Source organism: Ursus arctos, unplaced genomic scaffold (assembly GCF_023065955.2).
Source record: "Ursus arctos isolate Adak ecotype North America unplaced genomic scaffold, UrsArc2.0 scaffold_33, whole genome shotgun sequence".
NCBI lineage: Eukaryota > Metazoa > Chordata > Mammalia > Carnivora > Ursidae > Ursus > Ursus arctos.
Window position 1 is genome coordinate 28,393,998 of NW_026623019.1, and position 20,246 is coordinate 28,414,243.

Sequence of the window (20,246 nt, forward strand, 5' to 3'; positions counted from 1 at the left end):
ATGGGCTCTCCACACTCAAGAGTCTCCTATGGTCTGCCCTCTCTCCCTTCTTTTTTTTCCCCTTCCCCTGTTGGTCATCTATCCTGCCCCTCAAACTCCACATGTTATTTCTGTATGTATCTTTAAAAACAAGAACAATTTCCTCCATCCTCCAAAAATTAATCACACTAACCAAAGTAAAGGTTACAAAGTAACAAAGTAATGGTTACTTTGGTTAATGAATTAGACTAATAGAAAGTAATTTTTTTTTGTATTTCTAGTATCTAGTCCATATTGGTTTCTCCAATTGTAGTCTTTTGCAGCTGTTATTTTTTTCCAACTAGGATTCAATCGAGAACCATGCTTTGCAATACGCTGTCATGTCATAAAGTTAAAGTCTAATCCACAATATCTGGGGATTCAGGAAAAGTCTCCAAAGGTCAGATCCAATTGTCACGTTCCAACTCACTAATTGAGGAGGAAACACTTCTAAAATTACTTCCTGCGGTCTCAAAGTTTCATGGGAAATGTAGTCTTAAACGCTATGGGCCTACCGCGCAGCACTCTGGGAACGGGTCCTGGGGCTCCTTCTGCGCAAGTGCACATGCAGCCGTGCTCTTTTCCGCCCGCCTTCCCTCGTTGAAAAAGGACGGCAATTCGGCTTCTTTGGGTGTCTGGGGGAGCAGAGGCTTTGCACTGGGACTGGGAGTACTGGGGACACGGCTCCGGGAGGCCTGGGGTCCTGCCAGTTCCGGTAGGTTTGTATGCGGCGTGCGCGAGTGAGAAGTCCTGGGAATTTCCCGGCGGGTCTTCCCTTCCCCCAACCCCTGTGTGCTTGCGGCGTCTGCTCCCGCCTGCTTCCGTGGCGCAGGTGGGGCTGCGTCCCCTGTCTGGAGAAGGTACCCCTTGCGGGCGCCGAGTGCGGAAACTGCAGGCAGTGGGAAGGGAATCCACCTTTATAATGTTTTCCACGAACATGAGGCTACTAACAATAGCTTGTGGAATTACTCTGAGAAATAAGGTGTCATCTGCAAAGCTTTTTGTCAAGTACTTGTGATAATCAGTGTGTAAGTTGCTATCACAAGACACTTTGTTTCCTTTGGTATTTCATTTAAGCCTCACAATTGCCTTATAAATATGCCATTTTAAAAAGTGAAAGGACTTTACTGGAGGCTCAATGGTACACACCAGGGCACAAAGCTGGTAGGTGGGAGAGGTTGGATGTAAATACAAGCAGATTTTATTCCCTACCTCTTGCTCTTCCCAGCATCCTTTCTGCCCCAAACAAAGAGTTACAACCTTTGGAGCTCTTAGCAGAGTAGCCTGTCCCCAGATTTCCAGAGATGTGATTGTGAAGCGAATATGGATAGAATCTCACAATGTGATGAAATCCTGGGATTTGTGGGTTCTTTTTAGAGCCCCTGGTCAAGAGACTCTTGAACTTTCCTGCACCGTCTAAGCTATCTCCATCCTCAAAGGCATAGTCTGATAATCTAATGCAGTGCTAGCCAATAGAAAGATAATGGAAACTAAATATAATTTAAATTTTTTTAGTATCAACAATAGAAAGAAAGAGATGAAATTAGTTCTACTGATGTGTTTAACTTAGTTTATCCAAGTTATTATTAACCACACTTCGGGTGTAGTAGTTGAACGCAGTGAATGGCTACATTACTGGAGAGTACTTGTAGTGAATTTCAAAGTCAGGTTTAGAGTGTTAAGTGCAGGTTTCAGATACAGTGAATTTGTTTCTCAGGCCCAGATTCCAGCCCCTCTGTAGTAAAGTAACTTCAGCCTGGAAAAAGAGAGCCCTAGGAACAACTGTCATTTAGAAGAACAGCTCTTCTGACAGGTTCCTCACTGGAGCTTCAGAGCAGAGGCAGAAGTTTCAAGAAAGGCACAGGTCCTGACTTGCTCCACCAGAAGCAGTTCTTGATCCCTGTATGGCATGAGTCAGACTTGGTGATCACACGCAGAAACCATCACAGACTGTGTGACCGTGGACACTGGACCAGCTTGCAGAAGGTGGTAGCCTGAGGTTGAGAGGGATGGGTGACTGTCAGGCTGTACAGGAAAAGGCACTTCACTGCATGGCTGGTAAGGACATGATGCCCAGGGAAGGTGTAACCTGCCAGAACTGATGAAATCCTAAACAACACCCAGTTTCCTTCATTCTCCCCTCATTCTTTCCAGATTCTGAGCTGCCTTCATACCATGTCCATAACCACATGTGGCATCTAGAGTTAAATGACAAAAGGACAGAAGAAAAGTTTTCTATATTAGACACTTTTGGAAGCTCTAAATATTGGGCCTGAAATGAATGATTTTTTGTAAAGACACCCAGGGCAGAATTAAGAACTTAAGCACAGTGCTGTTTACTTACACAGGTAAGTACTATAGGCATCTTAGAAATCTGTTTTAGAATTTGCAACCAAGTCAGAACAAAAAGTTAGGAAAAATATTTCTTTCATAAAGCATCCCATCTTTATTTTGAAGTTTTCTGGGGAAGCTCTAACTCAAGGTGTAAAGACAACACAAATTTGATTAACAATCCCATCTAAGTAGGGTTTTTTAAACAGCATTAGTTTAAATGAAGGTAGAAGGTTTTACCTTTGTATACCTGAATTTGTTTAACGAATATCCTCTTGTTTTATTTTATGTTTTTTGTTGTCGTTCGTACTTAGTCAGAAGGGGATATAAATTGTTAATTCAACGACTTCTGAGTTTCACAGCAGTGAAAATCCAAGATTAAGCCTATATAATCATACCGCACATTCACTTGTTCACGGACTACCTCTGTGTGGTCCTTCTTGTTCCCTCTCAAGAATGTCAAAAGGATATTCCTCTATAGGGAAACCTTTTTTCCAGCTGAAGTTACGAGATTTTTATGTAAATGAAAATAGTTGTAAGGCAGAACAGGTTTCTCATGATCCTATTTCTCTTCCTCTTTCCCAGCTGAACCTTTTCATTTCTTTACATTTTTCAAGGAGCAGCAGAAAATGAACATAGTGCAGGTAAGTTCTATTTTTAATAATCTCTTTGTTTTATAGTGGATTTTATAAGGGCTTAAGAGTCTATTAATATGAAAAAGTAGAAATAGAAATGGATCAGATGCATTCAGAGATGGAAATACAGATGAGTAGCAGAGCAAAGGTGGGATGTGGATATGAAATTGGAGCTCCAAATTTATTTCTGAGTTTTGGTAGACTTGTCAGAATGTCAGACAAACCGTACTGCTTTAGAGGTTGACGTTTGGTGAGAGGATTAAGCAAACTGATACCTCATAGAACGTCAAAACATTTGAAGATAAAAAAGATCTTTATTTTTTGAGTACATGATTTAGTTAACTTTTCAGTAATAACTGTAAAATAATATAGAACATTGTCTCTACTTGTTCTTCAATAAAAGTAGAAGATGTAGCACTAAATGTTACTTGGTCAGTTCTGTTTTCCAGAAACTCAAACACAGGGGTTGAATTAGACATTTTTTCTGTTGAATCAGCTGAATATCCTTAAAATTACTCTCCATAAATATTTTGAGTAACCATGATATTCAGGTTGCTTAGCAGTTTAAAATTGTGTTCTCTTTCAAATGTTTCAACACTTTCTATCTACACTTCAAACCTCTACATGATGCTTTGGTTTCTCTCCCCACTTGCCTGTCATATCCAGTGACCAGAGACTTGATTATAATCAAATCCACTGGGTCTGTGTAATTCTTTCCTTGCCTGACTTTTCTGTAGCATTTGCCTCTACTTCTCACTCTGTCCTGGAAAGTCTGTTTGTTAGTGTCCATGACAACCTCCATTGGCCCCATCCTTACAATGCTGATGTCTTTTAGAGTCATCTTCTTTCCTTTGTCCTTTCATGTGGTTCATTCCCACTTTCTGACCTTGGCCCTTTAATCTGCTCTATTAATCTTAGAATGGTTTCATACTCTTTATTTTTTTTTTTAAGCTTTATTGAGATGCAGTTTGCATACCATGTGATTCACCCATTTAAAGTGTAGAATTCAGTAATGTTTTAATATACTCACAGACTTGTGCAAATATCACCTGTCAATTTTAGAGCAGTTTCATCATCTAAAAAGCAACTCTACATTTTATCCCCTCTCGTTTGCTCATTTCCCCCAAGCCACCACTAACCTATTTTCTGTCTGTATAGGCAGTGCTGAACCACTGCCTGTATTATTTCTTGTAGGGCAGTTCTGCCTGTGACAGATTTTGTATTTGTTTATCTGAGAAGGTTTTAATTTTTCTATTTTTGCTGGATATACAATTCTTGGTTGACAACTTTTTTCTTTCAGCACTTACTTATTTCACTGCCTTCTGTCCTCCATGGTTTCTGATTAGTAATCTGCTTTTAATACTGTTGTACATGATGAATCACTTCTTTCTTGTTGCTTTCAATATTGTCTGTCTTTATTGCTTGATGCTATACTATATTCCATTTTTTGTCATTATTTTTCTTTCTGTTTTTCTCACACTATGTAATTTCAATGGGCATATTGTCCAGTCTGTTCATTCTTTCTTTCACCTGCTCAAATCTGCTATAGAATCCCTCTGGTGAAATTTTGATTTAGTTATTATAGTTTTCAACTCTTGAGTTTCTATATAATTTCTATTTGTTGTTAAAATTTCTACCTCTTTATTGATATTCTTGATTTAGTGAAATATTTTTCTTTTATTTTCCTTTAGTCCTTGGACATTGTGTTTTTTCTAGGTGTTTGACCTTATTTAATATGGCTGATTTAAGGTTATTGTCTAGTAGGTTCAATGTCTGCTTCCTTAAGAGCAGTTTCTATTGATTATACCTTTTCTGCATATGGGCCTTACTTTCTTGTTTCTTTCCTTGTTTACTGAACTCTTTTGTTGAAAATAGGATATCTTAAATAGAAGAATGTGCCTAGTCTAGAGATCAGAATTTCTCCCCTCCATTGGGGTCATTGTTGAAAGTTATTTGTTCAGTGACTTTTTAAAAAATTCTGTAGAGCCTGTGTTTCTTTCATCTGAGGCAACTGAAGTGTCTACAGAAGTTTCTTTAAATGCCTAGAACCAGTAAGTCTCCCAGTCTTTGCTACGGGGCTCTGTGCATGTCAGGGAATTCTTCAAGTCAGACAGATGGTTTATAACTCTGCATTAGCTTGGACTTCCTTCTAATGCCAAACCTCAAGGTCACCTAGAGGTGACCGCTCAGGGCCTTCTCATACTTTTCCTGAGTATGCTCACAGCCTTAGGCATATGCACAGCCCTTTGCAAGTTTGCAGCCTCCTTGATTCTCAGGAATATATCAGAGCTTTTCAGAAACATTTATGGACATCTCATTGTCCAGCTTTTCCTTTCAAGCATCTTGATTAAGCCCTTGTTTGCCTCAGCTGTTAGCTACCACCTCAGGTAGCCATTAAGTTAAACAGATGCCTTTAGTTTTTGACAAATGATGAGTGAGGATAAGGCTTTGCACACTGAGCTCTGAGTTAGCTCAAATAAAGGCGTCCTTATAAGTGGGGTCTTTCAGGAAACCACCAAATGGGCCAAATAATGACTGTTATCTGTGAATGAGGCTTCGATGGATCTTCAACCCAGTTCTGCTGGTGTGGTTGCCAGGCTGCTGGTTGCAGACCATTGGTTGTCAAACTACTGCAGATTTGGAAAGAGAGGGGTGGGAACAGGGTAAGTTAAAAGGTCACAATGTCACCATTCTTACTATGATTCAGCTGTTTTGTTTTTGTTTTTTATAAATGTTTTACTTTGTTAGTTTTTATATTTTTTGCTAGTTTTTTTAAAAAGATTTTATTTATTGAGAAAGCAAGAGAGTGTGTGAGTGGGGGGAAGGGGCAGAGGGAGAGAGAGAGAGAATCTCATGCAGACTCAGTGCTGAGCATGGAGCCTGATGTGGGGCTTGATCCCATGACCCCAAGATTATGACCTGAGCCAAAATCAAGAGTTGGACGCGTAGCCACCCAGGTGCCCCAAGTTTTGCCAGTTATTTCATAGTTTTTATGAAGGAGAAAATTTTTTGGATCCTTAACCGTTTTTATTTATGTCACTTGTTAGCTTATTTTTTTTTAATCCAAGTGACCTTATTAAGTCAGATATTAAAGAGATTTGCAAAAATGACAGCAGTGCCACTTTTCTCACTAATTTTTTTAGCTTTGGAGAATATAATTATCTTTTCTTTTTTAGATTAAATTTCATGAGAGGTATTCATGTTCTTTTATTTATTTGTTTTAGTTACCAGCTGCTACTACTACTGAGTTTCACATGCAGGAGGTACTCAGTACTGCTGAAGACATGAATGAATAAATAATTGGATACGTAACACTGAGGGGAAAAAAGAAACTTGTTTCTGTCCTATTATCTTAGTTTTCTTCCCTTGCTTTTCTACTTTTAATTGTGATAAGAACACTTAACAGGAGACCTGCCATCAGCACATTTTTGTGTGTATAATACTGTATTGTTAACTACAGGGATGATGTGGTACGGCACATCTCTGGAACTTGATGATTTTGCATAACTGAAACTTTATACCTGTTGAACAGCAACTCCCAAGTTCCCCCGCCTCCCAGCCCCTTTGAAGTCTTTTGTTGTGGAAATTTTCCCTTTTCACATTTTCCAAGATTCTGCCCTTTCCTGACTCCTATTACTTTTCAGAAAGCTTTTTCTTTGGCTTTGTGGCTTATACTTTTTCTGCCAGCCTTTTTAATACTCATCCTTCCCTAAATGTTATTTGGTATTTTTCTTTCCTCAGGCCCGTATAGGATGTGTAGCATATAGCTCAAATTGCTGTCTGATTGCCTCTTAAAATTTTAGTACCATCTTCATTGCTAGTAACTCCTAAGTGCTTGTCTTCATCCTTAGACTCCCTTCTGTATTCTAAAACCATGTGTATATCAGTTTAAGGGATAGTCCCAGCTTTATGTTCACAGACCCTTCAGGAGCAACTTGAACAGATGTGTCTTGCTAAAACTTCTAACACGTTTTTTTCCCTTTTGTTTCCTAAATGTCAGTGTTTGGCACCAGCATTCCAGAAGCTGCTCATTTAATTAGACTGGGTGGTTGTACAAGAAAGTAGTTATAAATTGGTTGCTGCTGCCACGTTGTGATCATATCCCTATCCTCATATTCCTTATATTCATTGCTGTTACTTCAGTATAAATAAGTAAATTCACTTATATTGGTTTCTGTGATTCCAAATCCTTGGTAAGTTGCTCTTTGCTCTTCATGAGCTCTAGATTTATATATCTTTATATATGTGTTTATACCTAAATTTGATCATGTAAAATATCTGCACACCTTGCATGTTATCTTCTTTGTCTCCTGTTATTTACAGTGATAATGTCTAAGGAGGGAATGAACATCTTAGAATTCTCTAGAATACCCACAGTACCTTGGGATGAAGAGGAAGAGTTGTAGGAAATCTCTTTACATTGATTTTTTTTTTGTCTTAAAAAAATCTATAACTCATAAACAGATATAAATGAATTATAGTAAGTTAAAAGCCTTTATAACTGAGCAACTCCACAGTTAAAGACAAAATTAGGTCAGAAATAGGTGTCTTTATACAAGTGGCTAACAGACACTGAAAAAATTGTTCAAAATCATTAGCCATCAGGGAAATTCAAATCAAAACCACATTGAGATACCACCTTATGCCAATTAGAATGGCAAAAATAGACAAGGCAGGAAACAACAAATGTTGGAGAGGATGTGGAGAAAGGGGATCCCTCTTACACTGTTGGTGGGAATGCAAGCTGGTACAGCCACTCTGGAAAACAGTGTGGAGGTCCCTTCAAAAGTTAAAAATTGAGCTACCCTATGATCCAGCAATTGCACTGCTGGGTATTTACCCCAAAGATACAGACGTAGTGAAGAGAAGGGCCATATGCACCCCAATGTTCATAGCAGCATTGTCCACAATAGCTAAATCATGGAAGGAGCCGAGATGCCCTTCAACAGATGACTGGATTAAGAAGATGTGGTCCATATATACAATGGAATATTACTCAGCCATCAAAAAGAACGATTTCTCAACATTTGCAGCAACATAGACGGCACTGGAGGAGATTATGCTAAGTGAAATAAGTCAAGCAGAGAAAGAGAATTATATGGTTTCACTCATTTATGGAACATAGGAAATAGCAGGAAGATCAGTAGGAGAAGGAAGGGAAGAATGAAGGGGGGTAAACAGAAGGGGGAATGAACCACTAGAGACTCTGGACTCTGGGAAACGAACTGAGGGCTTCAGAGGGGAGGGGGTGGGAGATTGGGATAGGCCGGTGATGGGTATTAAGGCGGGCACATATTGCATGGTGCACTGAATGTTATACGCAAAGAATGAATCATGGTCAAAAACTAAGGATGTACTATATGATGACTAACATAACAAAAAATTATTATTAAAAAAAAGAAATAGGTGTCTTTGATAGCCATGTCTTTTGGAGCTTAAGAGTAAATAGGAAAAGTAGTAATTCTCAAAGATATTTTCTTTGTCCCATAATTCTGAATCTTTGAAAACAATGTGTTGTTACAGGGATCCATGTCATTTGAAGATGTGATTGTCGAATTTACCCAGGATGAATGGCAGTACATGAGCCCTGCACAAAGGACCCTGTACAGAGATGTGATGCTAGAGAACTATAGCCACCTCATCTCAGTGGGTGAGCAGACCTTATCATGTGACTTCATCTAAATTAAATTTCCTTTTTTTAAAAGTTATCAGAACACATGGACTCCTTGTAGAGATTAATGTTGTACTGGCTTTTGAGTAAGAGGTCTAAGGTACCTGAGGGGCGCCTGGGTGGCACAGCGGTTAAGCGTCTGCCTTCGGCTCAGGGCGTGATCCCGGCGTTATGGGATCGAGCCCCACATCAGGCTCTTCCGCTATGAGCCTGCTTCTTCCTGTCCCACTCCCCCTGCTTGTGTTCCCTTTCTCGCTGGCTGTCTCTATCTCTGTCAAATAAATAAATAAAATCTTTAAAAAAAAAAAAAAAAAAAAAAAAAGGTCTAAGGTACCTGAAGCCTTTAGGAAATAGACACACGTTTATGTTATTCCTTTCCCGTGGGATACTTCAAATGAGCACGCTTATTTTGCTGCTTTTGTTGCTGAATCTTTCTCCACCTTTGGAAACCAACAAGCCCATGGATCTGGTATATATATACCTTCAATTGTCATGTTTACAGGGTACTGCACCACCAAACCTGTGATGATCTTCAAGTTGGAGCAAGGAGAAGAACCCTGGTCCTTAGAGGAAGAATTCCTAAACCAGATGTACCCAGGTGGGTGACCACTGACAGAAGGAGACACTTGGGGTAGTTAAACTTTTAGGGGAATACCTTTGAAAGTTTTGTTTGGTTGGTTGGATTGGTTTACCCTTTTAAACAGCTCTATTGAGATACTATTTACATATCGCACAATCCACCCATTTAAAGGGTATAATTCAGTGGCTTTTCATATATTCAGAGATATGTGTAAATATCACTACAGTCAATTTTCATCACCTCAAAAGGAAATTTCATAACCCTTTAGTTATTACCTCCCTATCCTCCTGTCCCCTACAGCCCCAGCAATCACTAATCTACTTTCTGTCTTTCTGCCTCTTGCAGATATTTCATGTAAATGCAGTCACACATTATGTGGTCTTTTATGATTGGTTTATTTCACCTAGGATTGCAAGGTTCATATGTATCAGTACTTCATTCATCCGTTGTATGGCAAAATAACGTCTCATTGTATGTATTTGCCACATTTGTTTGTCCATTCTTCATTCAATTGACATTTAGGATTCTACCTTTTGGCTATTGAATAATGCTGATAGAAACATTCATTTACCAGTTTTTGCATGGATTTTTTTTTCCCCTGGACCTAACGCTTTTATTTCTCTTATTGAGTTACACTTGATTCAAATTGCTGGGTTGTGTGGTAACTGTTCAAGAATTTCCAGACTATTTTCCACAGTGCCTGTCTGTTTTTCTTTCCTAATGACAGCATATGAGGATTCTAATTTTTCCACATCTTCACCAACACTTCTTATTATCTGACTTTTTTATTCTAGCCATCCTAGTAGATGTGAAGTGGTATATCATTGAAGTTTTGATGTGCATTTCTGTACTAGTCATTTGGCCTGGCATAATAAATACCATAGTCTGGGTGGCCTAAACAACAGAAATTTATTTCTCATAGTTCTGGAAGCTAAAAGTCCAACATCAGGGTGCCAACATGATTAATTTCTGGTGAGGCTTCTTCCTGGCTTGCAAATGACTGCCTTCTGACTGTGCCCTCATATGGCCTTTCCTCTGTGCTTTCATGGAGAGACAGCTGTGATGTCTCTTCCTGTTCTTTCAAGGACACCAGGCCTATAAGAATTCGAGCCCCGCCCTTATGAACTCATTTAGCCCTAATTTCCCCAAAGGCCTTACCACCAAACATAGTTAAATTGAGGGTCAGGGCTTCAACATATGGATTTGGGGAGAGAGATAATTCAGTCCATAACAATTTGCCTGGTCACTAGTGATGTCAAGCATTTTTTTCATGTGCTTATTGGTATTTTTGTGTACACTGATGAATTCAGGAACTTCAAAATTTTTAGTTTCAATATAATTCTTAGAGCAAAAGAGTAAAATCATCCTAAGTGTGTTTACTGAAAGTTTTTGTTGTGTGTCTGTTTTTGTGTTGTGTGTCTTTTCAATCAGAGAACATAATTTTTAGATTAAGCATGTTTCCTAGTCACTAGATATAAATTATTTGTTCGTATTGGTTAACTAAAAAAGATACCCCGAAATAAGTATATTTGAAAGAGGAGCGCCTGGGTGGCACAGCAGTTAAGCGTCTGCCTTCGGCTCAGGGCGTGATCCTGGCATTATGGGATCGAGCCCCACATCAGGCTCCTCCGCTATGAGCCTGCATCTTCCTCTCCCACTCCCCCTGCTTGTGTTCCCTCTCTCGCTGGCTGTCTCTATCTCTGTCGAATAAATAAATAAAAATCTTTAAAAAAAATGAATAGTAAAGTTATTAAGTCAAAAATGAAATAATTTAGAGTTTCATGTTATTCAGGCTTTAATTTAGGCAATAAATGCAGTAACTTAGGGGCTCCTGGGTGGCTTGTCGGCTAAGCATCTGCCTTCAGCCCAGGTCATCATTTCAGGGTCCTGGGATTGAGCCCTATGCCAGGCTCGCTGATCAGTGGGAAGCCTGCTTCTCCCCCTGCCCCACACCTCACTCATGCTCTCTCTCTCTCTCTCTCAAATAAATAAATAAAATTTTTATAAATACATAAGTAAAAAATGCATTAATGTAAAAGAAGACCCTCTTTTCTTTTTTTTCAAGATTTTATTTATTTATTCGACAGAGATAGAGACAGCTAGCGAGAGAGGGAACACAAGCAGGGGGAGTGTGAGAGGAAGAAGCGGGCTCCCAGCGGAGAAGCCTGATGTGGGGCTCGATCCCAGGACCCTGGGATCACGCCCTGAGCTGAAGGCAGATGCTTAATGACTGAGCCACCCAGGCGCCCAAAATACCCTCTTTTCAAGAGCACAGGTTAACGTAAACCCTTAAGCATTTGAATGACTGCACCAAACAGTATCATACCAGCTGTAATAAAACACAAAATAATGGGGTTCTAAGAATTTAAAATTCACCAGAATTAGGAGATAATAATGTACCTCATCTGATGAAAGATACTATGAACATTAAATAAGTAGGCCTATATGGGATGTAAATGATATTTCTGTTAGAGTGAATCAGGGGCACCTGGGTGGCTCAGTTGGTTAAGTGACTGCCTTCGGCTCAGGTCATGATCCTGGAGTACCAGGATTGAGTCCCTCATCTTTCCCCTCCCTTCTCCCTCTGACCCTCCCACCTCTCATGCTCTTTCTCTCTCTCTCTCTCTCTCTCAAATAAATAAAATCTTAAAAAAAAATTGAACCATATATTTGTACATGTATCCTGAGATCAAAGAACAAGCCTTTCATGTTCCCGTAGATTAATTATAAGATAGTGAAAATATAATGTTAATCTAGAAAGAAAGCCATTAACTCCAACAAATTAGAATCCCATAAATAATATTCTCAACATATTTTGATAAATCTAGAAATTAATAAGATGAGTAAACAAAAAACTCAACATGCGTATTTTTAAAATTATCTCTTTTAAACAGTGTATTAAAAAGATATCAAGTCCAAAGTTGTGTGACACTTATAAAATAAAATTGCATATTATAAACTTTATGATATAGCTAAATTAGTGAACAGAGGTAAATTGGTAGTCTAGTAATAAGCAAGAGCAATAACAAAAATATACTAACGCAAGCAGTATTTAAAAGTGAAAATAAAAATTAATAAACTGGAAGATTGAGAAATTATAGAATCTTTCTTAGAATTAAAAAAAACCAGTAAAATGGATGGAATTTTAGCTAACCCTAACAAAGACAAAAGAAGCACTTATATAATGAATTCAAAATTATAAATATTTAATGCAATACCAAAATCTCATTCATAGGAGTGTTGTGGTAGGATTTGCTCTATCACATATGTAAAGCTCTGAGAGTTAAGTAGTATGGAACTGGAAGTGGATAGTTGAATAAAGTGAAACAAAAGAAAGCTCAAGGAAAAAAACATACACTTCATAGATAATTGTTTTTGGTAGATGGCACTATCACCACAAAACAGTGGAGAAAAGAATCCTACAGTAACTTTATGGATCTAAACAAAAAATGGGATTCAGGTGGCTTAAAGGCCTGATTTTTTTCAAAGCAAAACTAGAAATATTCTGTAGGATAATAAGGAGAGTGTATTCGTGACTCCGCTTGGGGAAGAAATTAATAAGATATAAAAGTATTAACCAAGGGAAAGATGGAATAAACGCATTCCATTTTATTCTCCATTAAGTACAGCTAAGTGTATGTGTGTGTGTGTATCTATACATACTTCTGTATCTCTATATATGTGTGTATCGATATACATATGGTACATATATGTAGAATAAATGTAATATTCTGAAAGATTACAGAACGTTGAAGGTGAGCTAGAGACAGTGGCACCGGATGAAATACAGGGTGGTGGTGTTAGGAGAAGGCTGGTGGGGACCCTGGTATCTCACCCCTCCCCACTGTTAATGTGGTAACCTGCTCCTCCAATTCCCAGAGGTGTCAGTGGAGGTTTAGTGGGGAACATGGGCTGCTCTCCACGTTTGGCAGTAGTGAAGCTTCATTCTGCTTCTTCTGTTGGCAGGATTTCAGAGGAGGTTGGCTGAAATTGAATGGTAATTTTGATAAGTACAGTTTATTAATTTTCTCATAAAGATCATGTATTTGTTGTTCTATCTAGAAATATCCAAACTCAGAGTAAGACAGATTTATTCATATGTCTTCTAGAAATTTTTAAATTTCACATTTTACATTTTGTGATTCATTTGGTGTTAGTTCTCATAGACAGGATGGGATATGTATCGTTTAAATTTTTGAAAAGCAGAATCCAGTTATTCTAGCACCATTTATTGAAAAGATTATCCTTTCTCTACTGAATAGCATTTCCATTGTTCTTAGAAAATGGATAAATGTCTATTTTGTACATACTACATAAGTTTATGTGTGTGTATATTTGTACTTACATTTTCCACATTTAAGATTGTATTTCTGTGGTATCTGTATTTTTTTATTCATCTACATCTATCCTTATGCCAATACCACATTAATGTTACTATTCTAGGTTTTTAATTAGACCTTGAAATCAGTTAATGTGAGTCCACCAACTTCTTTATAAACTTAAAACGAGCTTTTTGATATTTACAAAAAGCATGCCAGCTTTTCAACTGGGATTGTATTGAATTAATAGATCAAATTAAAGAGTTTTAGCATCTTAAAATCCAATCCATAAAGAAGTGCACATCTCCTTTTATTTATGATTTCTTTGATTCCTTTTATCAGTAGTTTTTGGAATATAGATACCAAGTATTTTGGGTTTTGTTTTTAGCACCATGGTAAATTATATTCTTTGATTTAAAATTCCAATAATTGTTTGTATATGATTGGCTTTTGTATATCAGCTTTGTATTTTGCCCTTGCTGAAAACACTTAATAGTTAAGGAGCTTTTTTTAAAGATCTTTTTGTGGTTCTCTCTGTTGATTTCGCATCTTTTATTTCTATCCTTGCTGTACAGCATTGGTGGGAGCTTCCAGTACAGTCTGGAATAGTACTGAGGCTAGACACCCGTGTTTTTCCAGTCTTAGGGTTTACGTATTCAGTCTTTTAAGTATGATGTTAGCTATATGCTTTTTGTAGACTTCCTTTACAATAGGTTAAGGGATGGATTTTGAATTTTTTGAAATATTCTTTGCCCTAAATTATTTGATTATATGGTTTTAATTCTTTAGATAATTAATATGATCATTACATTGACTTTTAAATATCTCAACAGTTTGTATTCTTGAGATGAATCCCCCTTGATCCTGATAAATCATTTCTTGTCTATATTGCTTTGGGGTTTTTAAATTTTATTTAATTATTTGTTTATTTATTTTTGAGAATTTTTACATTTGTCATGAGGGTTATTGGTCTGTAGGTTTCTTGTATTTTCTAGAAGAGATTATGTAACATTGGTATTCTTTTGGGGTTTTTGTTGTTGTTGTTGTTGTTGTTTTAACTTTTGGCAGAATTCACTAGTTACTGCCTTTTAATCCTGGAGCTGTTTCGTGGTCACATACTTGTTGACCACATATTCAGTTTCTTAAATAGATACTGATCTATTCATGTTATGTCTTCCTTCTTGAGTGAATTTGGTAGTTTTTTTTTTTTAATGAAACATCCATTTCACTTAAATTGTCAAATTTATGGGCACAGTTTCCTTTAATATTCTTTTATTATCTTTTTAGTGTCTGTTGTATCAGTAATTATGTCTTCTCTTGCATTTTTTTCTGATATTAATACTGTGTGTCTTTTTTCCTCTTTTGGTTTAAATCATTTTTTAAAAAAATCTTCAGTGAACTAAGCTTTGGTTTGATTGATTTTTCTCTGCTTTCCTTGTTCAGTTTCATTGTCTTTTTTAGTCTTCATTATTTTCTTCCTTTTGCTTTCTTTAGATTTATTTTGTTCTCTCTCTCTCTCTTTTGTTAGGATATATTAGTCACCATACAGTACATCATTAGTTTTTTGTTTTTTTTTTTTAATTTGTTCTCTTTGTCAAGTTTCTTAAAGTGGAACTGGGTAACTGCTTGGAGTCTTTTCTAATATAAAAAAATGTAAGCTATAAATTTATCTCTGAGCACTACTTTAGCTCCATCCCACAGATTTCTATATGTCCTAAACATCATTTGTTCTCATTCAATTCTAACTATCTTAATTGCCTATGAAATTTTCTCTTTGACCAATGGGTTAATTAGAAATATATTAATTTACAAATATTTTGTGTTTCTTCAGGTGACTTTATGTTACTGATTTCTAATATAATTTCTTGATGGCCTGAGAGTATACTTTGATTTCTGTTCTTTTATATTTGTGAAGTTTTTTCTTGCAGTATATAGAATGTGGTGTGCTGTGATGAATGTTTCATGTGCATTTGAAAGTAATGTAAATTAAACTGTTTTTAAATGTACTACATTCTTGGGTTTTGAGAGCATGGTTATTCCAAATGCTGTTTCCATCCCTTCTAGCTGTAATATTGCAGTATTCCTGCCTCTTTTCCCTTCTTTCCTTCCCCTACCTGCTGTATTGCCATAAGTGCCCTAAAACAACAGATTTATTGCTTTTGTTATTGCAGATTCCATAGAATAGATAGGAATGTGGTTCCAAGGAAGAATTTTGGTTTGGCTCTTACGATCCCTAAATGTCCCGTGGATAGAACTTTCTTAGGATTCTTCATGATCTTTCTAGTGAGGTCTTCGTTTTGGCTCATGGAAAGAAATTTTCTAAGAGTGTGTAGTCCTTCATACCTGTGGCAGTGGAACTTTCATTCCCTGTTGAACCTATTTTCATTTGGCTTGAGCAGGGTGGGTATTGTCAAAAAGATTTTATGTTCTGTTAAACCACCTTCTTTTAGACCTTTGGTTAGAAGGAACAGGCTTGTAGCTCTTTTTGTTATGTATATTGTTGACTTTGGATTGCCCAGTGCCCCATATAAGATATATGGGAAGTAGAAAGAACAGCCTTGGAATCCTCTGCTATGTCACTTCTTGAGTTCCAAAGTCCACATTCCATTTTGTAGCATCTTATTTACTTACTATTGATTTAGTTATTGATTTATTGATTGTACAGGGATTTGTTAATTGTAAGAGGGAGGACTTGGGAAGAAAGGAGCTAGCTACTCAGTCTTGTCCAGCACTGGAAATAATACCTGTTTTCTTTAAACAACATGGATGAGGAAAAAGTATATCTGTCTTTTCTGTATGTACATGAATTATTGATCTTTGGAAATGTGACCTGTAACAGAATATAATACATAACAAACATATGGCTGTAAGTTCCTCTCCATAAGAAATATAAGATATAAAGATGTTTTCAATTTTTCTCATTTTAGGATATTTCAGTGTTGGTATTCACATTGAGAGGAACCAGGAAAAACAAGAGAAACCTCTGTGGCAAGTAATATTCACTGATAACAAAACATTGAGTAAAGAAGGGCAGAAAGTTTTAGAAAAACCATTTACTGTGGATATAACTCCAAATTCTTCTGGAAAAATGCCCTGTAAATGTGACTCATGTAGAATGAATTTGCCAGTTGTTTCTGAATTAATTATTTGTGATGGAAACTATTCAAGAAAGAAGGCTGGTTACATGAATGTATGTAAAAAGTTGCAGCTTGATATTAAACATGAGAAAATTCATACTGGAGAGAAATCTTACAGTTATAATAAAAACATGAAACCTCTCAGTAATAAGAAAGATCATCAGAAACTTCAAAGCCTGGAGCAATCTTTTGAATGTAATGAATTTGGGAAAGTTTTACATGATACAACTCTCTGTGTTATAGGAGAGGAATCTTATAAGGATGATGAATTTAGGAAAAATTGTGATAAAGCAGCTTTATTTAACTACATGAGAACTGGCACAAGAGAGAAATGCTTTGATCTTAATGAATGTGGGAAATCCTATGACAAAACCACCGCTGTGAAATACAATAAAGTTCACATGGCTATGACAAACTCTGAATATAATGAAAGTGGGAATAACTTCAGCAGAATCTTACCTCTCACTCAATCTCAGAGAACTGTTAAAGAACAGGGTGCTTTTGCAAGCAATAAATGTGATGAAAACTTGAGCCAGAGCTCAACGCATATAGTACAAAAAAAGACACAAATTAGAGATGAATTTTGTGCATATAATGGATGTATAAATGCCTTCTACCAGAAATTAGACCTTATAGTATGTCAGAGAACTCACAAAGAGGAACTCTACCAATGTGATAAATTTGGGCAGTCCTTCCATCAAAACTCAGCCCTCAGTGTACATCAGCAAAGTGAAACTGGAGAGAAGTCATTTGAATGTAATGAATGCAGGAAATCCTTTCATCAGAAAGCAAAACTAATTCATCATCAAAGGACCCATTCAGGGGAGAAACCTGAGGAATGTGAGGACTGCAGGGAATCTTTTTGTTCAAGTTCACACCCTATTCATTATCCTGGAACTGATATGAGGGTCAGTCTCTATGAATGTAATAAATGTGGGAAAACTCTCTGTCAAAAGTCAAACATCCATGAAAATCTGACAGTTCACATAAAGGATTATCATAACAGTGGATGTGGGAAATCTTACAAGAAGTCTGCTCTCCTAGTACACCAAAGAACACACACAGGGATGAAACTCTATCAAAGTAATATACGTGGGAAAACATTCTCCAAGATGGTACATCTCAAAGAACATCAGAGAATTCACACAGGGGAGAAATCCTACAAATGTATTCAATGTGGGAAAACTTTCTCCAAGACATCACATCTCAGAGTACATCAGAGAATTCACACAGGAGAAAAACCCTACAAGTGTATTGAATGTGGGAAAACTTTCTCCCACAAGACACACCTTAGTGCACATCAGAGAATCCATACTGGGGAGAAACCCTATGAATGTAACAGATGTGGGAAAACTTTTGCTGATAATTCAACCCTCAGAGCACATCAGAGAATTCACACAGGGGAGAAACCCTATGAGTGTAATGAATGTGGGAGGTCCTTTGCCCACATATCTGTTCTCAGAGCACATCAGAGAATTCATACAGGTGAGAAACCCTATGAATGTAATGACTGTGGGAGATCTTTTGCCCATAATTCAGCCCTTAGAGCACATCAGCGAATTCACACAGGGGAGAAACCTTATGAGTGTAGTGACTGTGACAAAACTTTTGCCCATAATTCAGCTCTCAGAGTACATCAGAGAATTCACACAGGGGAGAAACCATATGAATGTAATGAGTGTATGAAAACATTTGCCCATAATTCAGCTCTCAGAGCACATAAAAAAATTCATACAGGGGAGAAACTCTATGAATGTAATGAATGTAGGAAAACTTTTTCACAGAAGACACATCTCAGCACACATCAGAGAATTCACACAGGGGAGAAACCTTATGAATGTAGTGAGTGTGGGAAAACCTTCTCTCAGAAATCGTACCTCAGTGGACATGAAAGAATTCACAAAGGTGAAAAACCTTATAAATGTAATGAATGTGGGAAAACTTTTGTCTATAAGGCAGCCCTCATAGTCCATCAAAGAATTCACACAGGAGAGAAACCCTATGAATGTAATGAATGTGGGAAAACTTTCTCCCAAAGAACACACCTCTGTGCACATCAGAGAATCCACACAGGGGAGAAACCTTATGAATGCAAGGAATGTGGGAAAACTTTTGCTGATAATTCAGCCCTGAGGGCACATCAGAGAATTCACACAGGGGAGAAGCCCTATGAGTGTAATGAATGTGGGAAAACTTTCTCCAAGACCTCACACCTCCGGGCACATCTGAGGACTCAAACGGGCGAGAAACCCTACGCATGTGATGAATGTGGGAAAACTTTCTCCCAGAAGTCATATGTTATTGCACATCAGAGAATTCATACAGGGGAGAAACCCTATGAATGTAATATATGCGGGAAACCTTTTGCCCATAATTCAACCCTCAGAGTACATCAGAGAACTCACACAGGTGTAAAATCCTATGAATGTAATGAATGTGGGAAGACTTTCTCCCAGAAGTCACACCTTAGTGCACACCAGAGAATTCACACAGGGGAGAAACCCTATGAGTGTAATGAATGTGGGAAAGCTTTTGCACAAAATTCAACTCTCAGAGTACACCAGAGAATTCACACAGGAGAGAAACCCTATGAATGTAATGAATGCAGGAAAACTTTTATTCGTAAGGCAGCTCTTAGAGTACATCACACCAGAATGCACACCAGAGAGGAAACCCTTACATGTGAATTTGGGAAGTCCTGAAGGGACTCATACCTTAGTTGATAACACACGGTAAAAAAGCTCGTGTCACAGACTGGCAGATTGTTTCCCTTAAACATTTCCTTTTCCACTAGGCACATAGTTTGCCTAATTTCCCAGTCTGTCTTTCATTTGAGTGATACTGGTCATGGACTATGACACTATTACATTTAAGCTAAGTCTACCCTTCAAAAGTCACCTTACATTCTTGCTGTCCTATGTTATGTTGGAATAGAGATATTTCCAGGGCAGACTAGGCATGTGTGTTAAACATGGTAGAACACAAGGTGAAAGAAGCCAAAATCTGAATAACTGGGTGGAACAGTTCTCCACTAAAGAGCTTCACAAGTTGGCTTAGGAAAAAAAACAACAACAAACAAAAAAACAAAAAAAAAAACTGTACACTGTTGAGCTCTTCAAGATTTTGTTCTGTTGGTTAAATGCACATAGCTTAGCTAACTCTCTTACAATGGGACAAAACCCTATGAATATTATTTCAGAAGACCTATGAAATTCAGCCTGTCATCGTACATCAGAGATTTGACCTGAGGAAGAAAACTGTCAATATCCTGACTGGAAGCTTTTGTTAAAAATTAGAGAAATCTCAGGGAAAAACATAAAAGCCTTTACTACATATTAAACATCAGATAATTAAGATTCGACCCAAATCTTATATTTTGATAAACGTTATTTTTTAACAAATGTTGCAAATTTGCTTCAGATAATTTTTTTCCTGACGAAATGTATGTTTCAGAATTGAAGATAAAATCTTCACCTAGAACTGATGTACCTAAATTTGTGATTTATATGTAACATCAAGTTTTATAGAAAATATATAATAAAATATTCTATACAC

General features: G+C 37.3%; 1 protein-coding gene across 2 annotated transcripts; it reads left to right on the top strand.

The window, feature by feature from the left end:
- Window positions 1-548: 548 nt before the first annotated feature.
- On the top strand, window positions 549-20,246 carry ZNF658 (zinc finger protein 658). Of its 2 annotated transcripts, XM_044391089.3 has the most exons (6): window positions 549-733; window positions 2,173-2,366; window positions 2,935-2,993; window positions 8,508-8,634; window positions 9,158-9,253; window positions 16,482-20,246. In XM_044391089.3, the coding sequence occupies exons 2-6, from the start codon at window positions 2,300-2,302 to the stop codon at window positions 19,391-19,393; spliced, it is 3,261 nt and encodes a 1,086-aa protein (XP_044247024.3). In that variant the 5' UTR covers window positions 549-733; window positions 2,173-2,299; the 3' UTR covers window positions 19,394-20,246. The 2 variants fall into 2 exon arrangements, with proteins under 2 accessions (XP_044247024.3, XP_026374455.3); XM_026518670.4 differs by lacking the exon at window positions 2,173-2,366.

What these genes read in the sequence shown, in the direction of transcription:
- ZNF658 (XM_044391089.3), top strand. Translation starts at nt 2,300, where the DNA reads ATGATTTTTTGTAAAGACACCCAGGGCAGAATTAAGAACTTAAGCACA. An exon ending in AGAAAATGAACATAGTGCAG is followed by an intron (nt 2,994 to 8,507) that starts GTAAGTTCTATT and finishes GTGTTGTTACAG; the next exon opens with GGATCCATGTCATTTGAAGA. An exon ending in CCTAAACCAGATGTACCCAG is followed by an intron (nt 9,254 to 16,481) that starts GTGGGTGACCAC and finishes TTCTCATTTTAG; the next exon opens with GATATTTCAGTGTTGGTATT.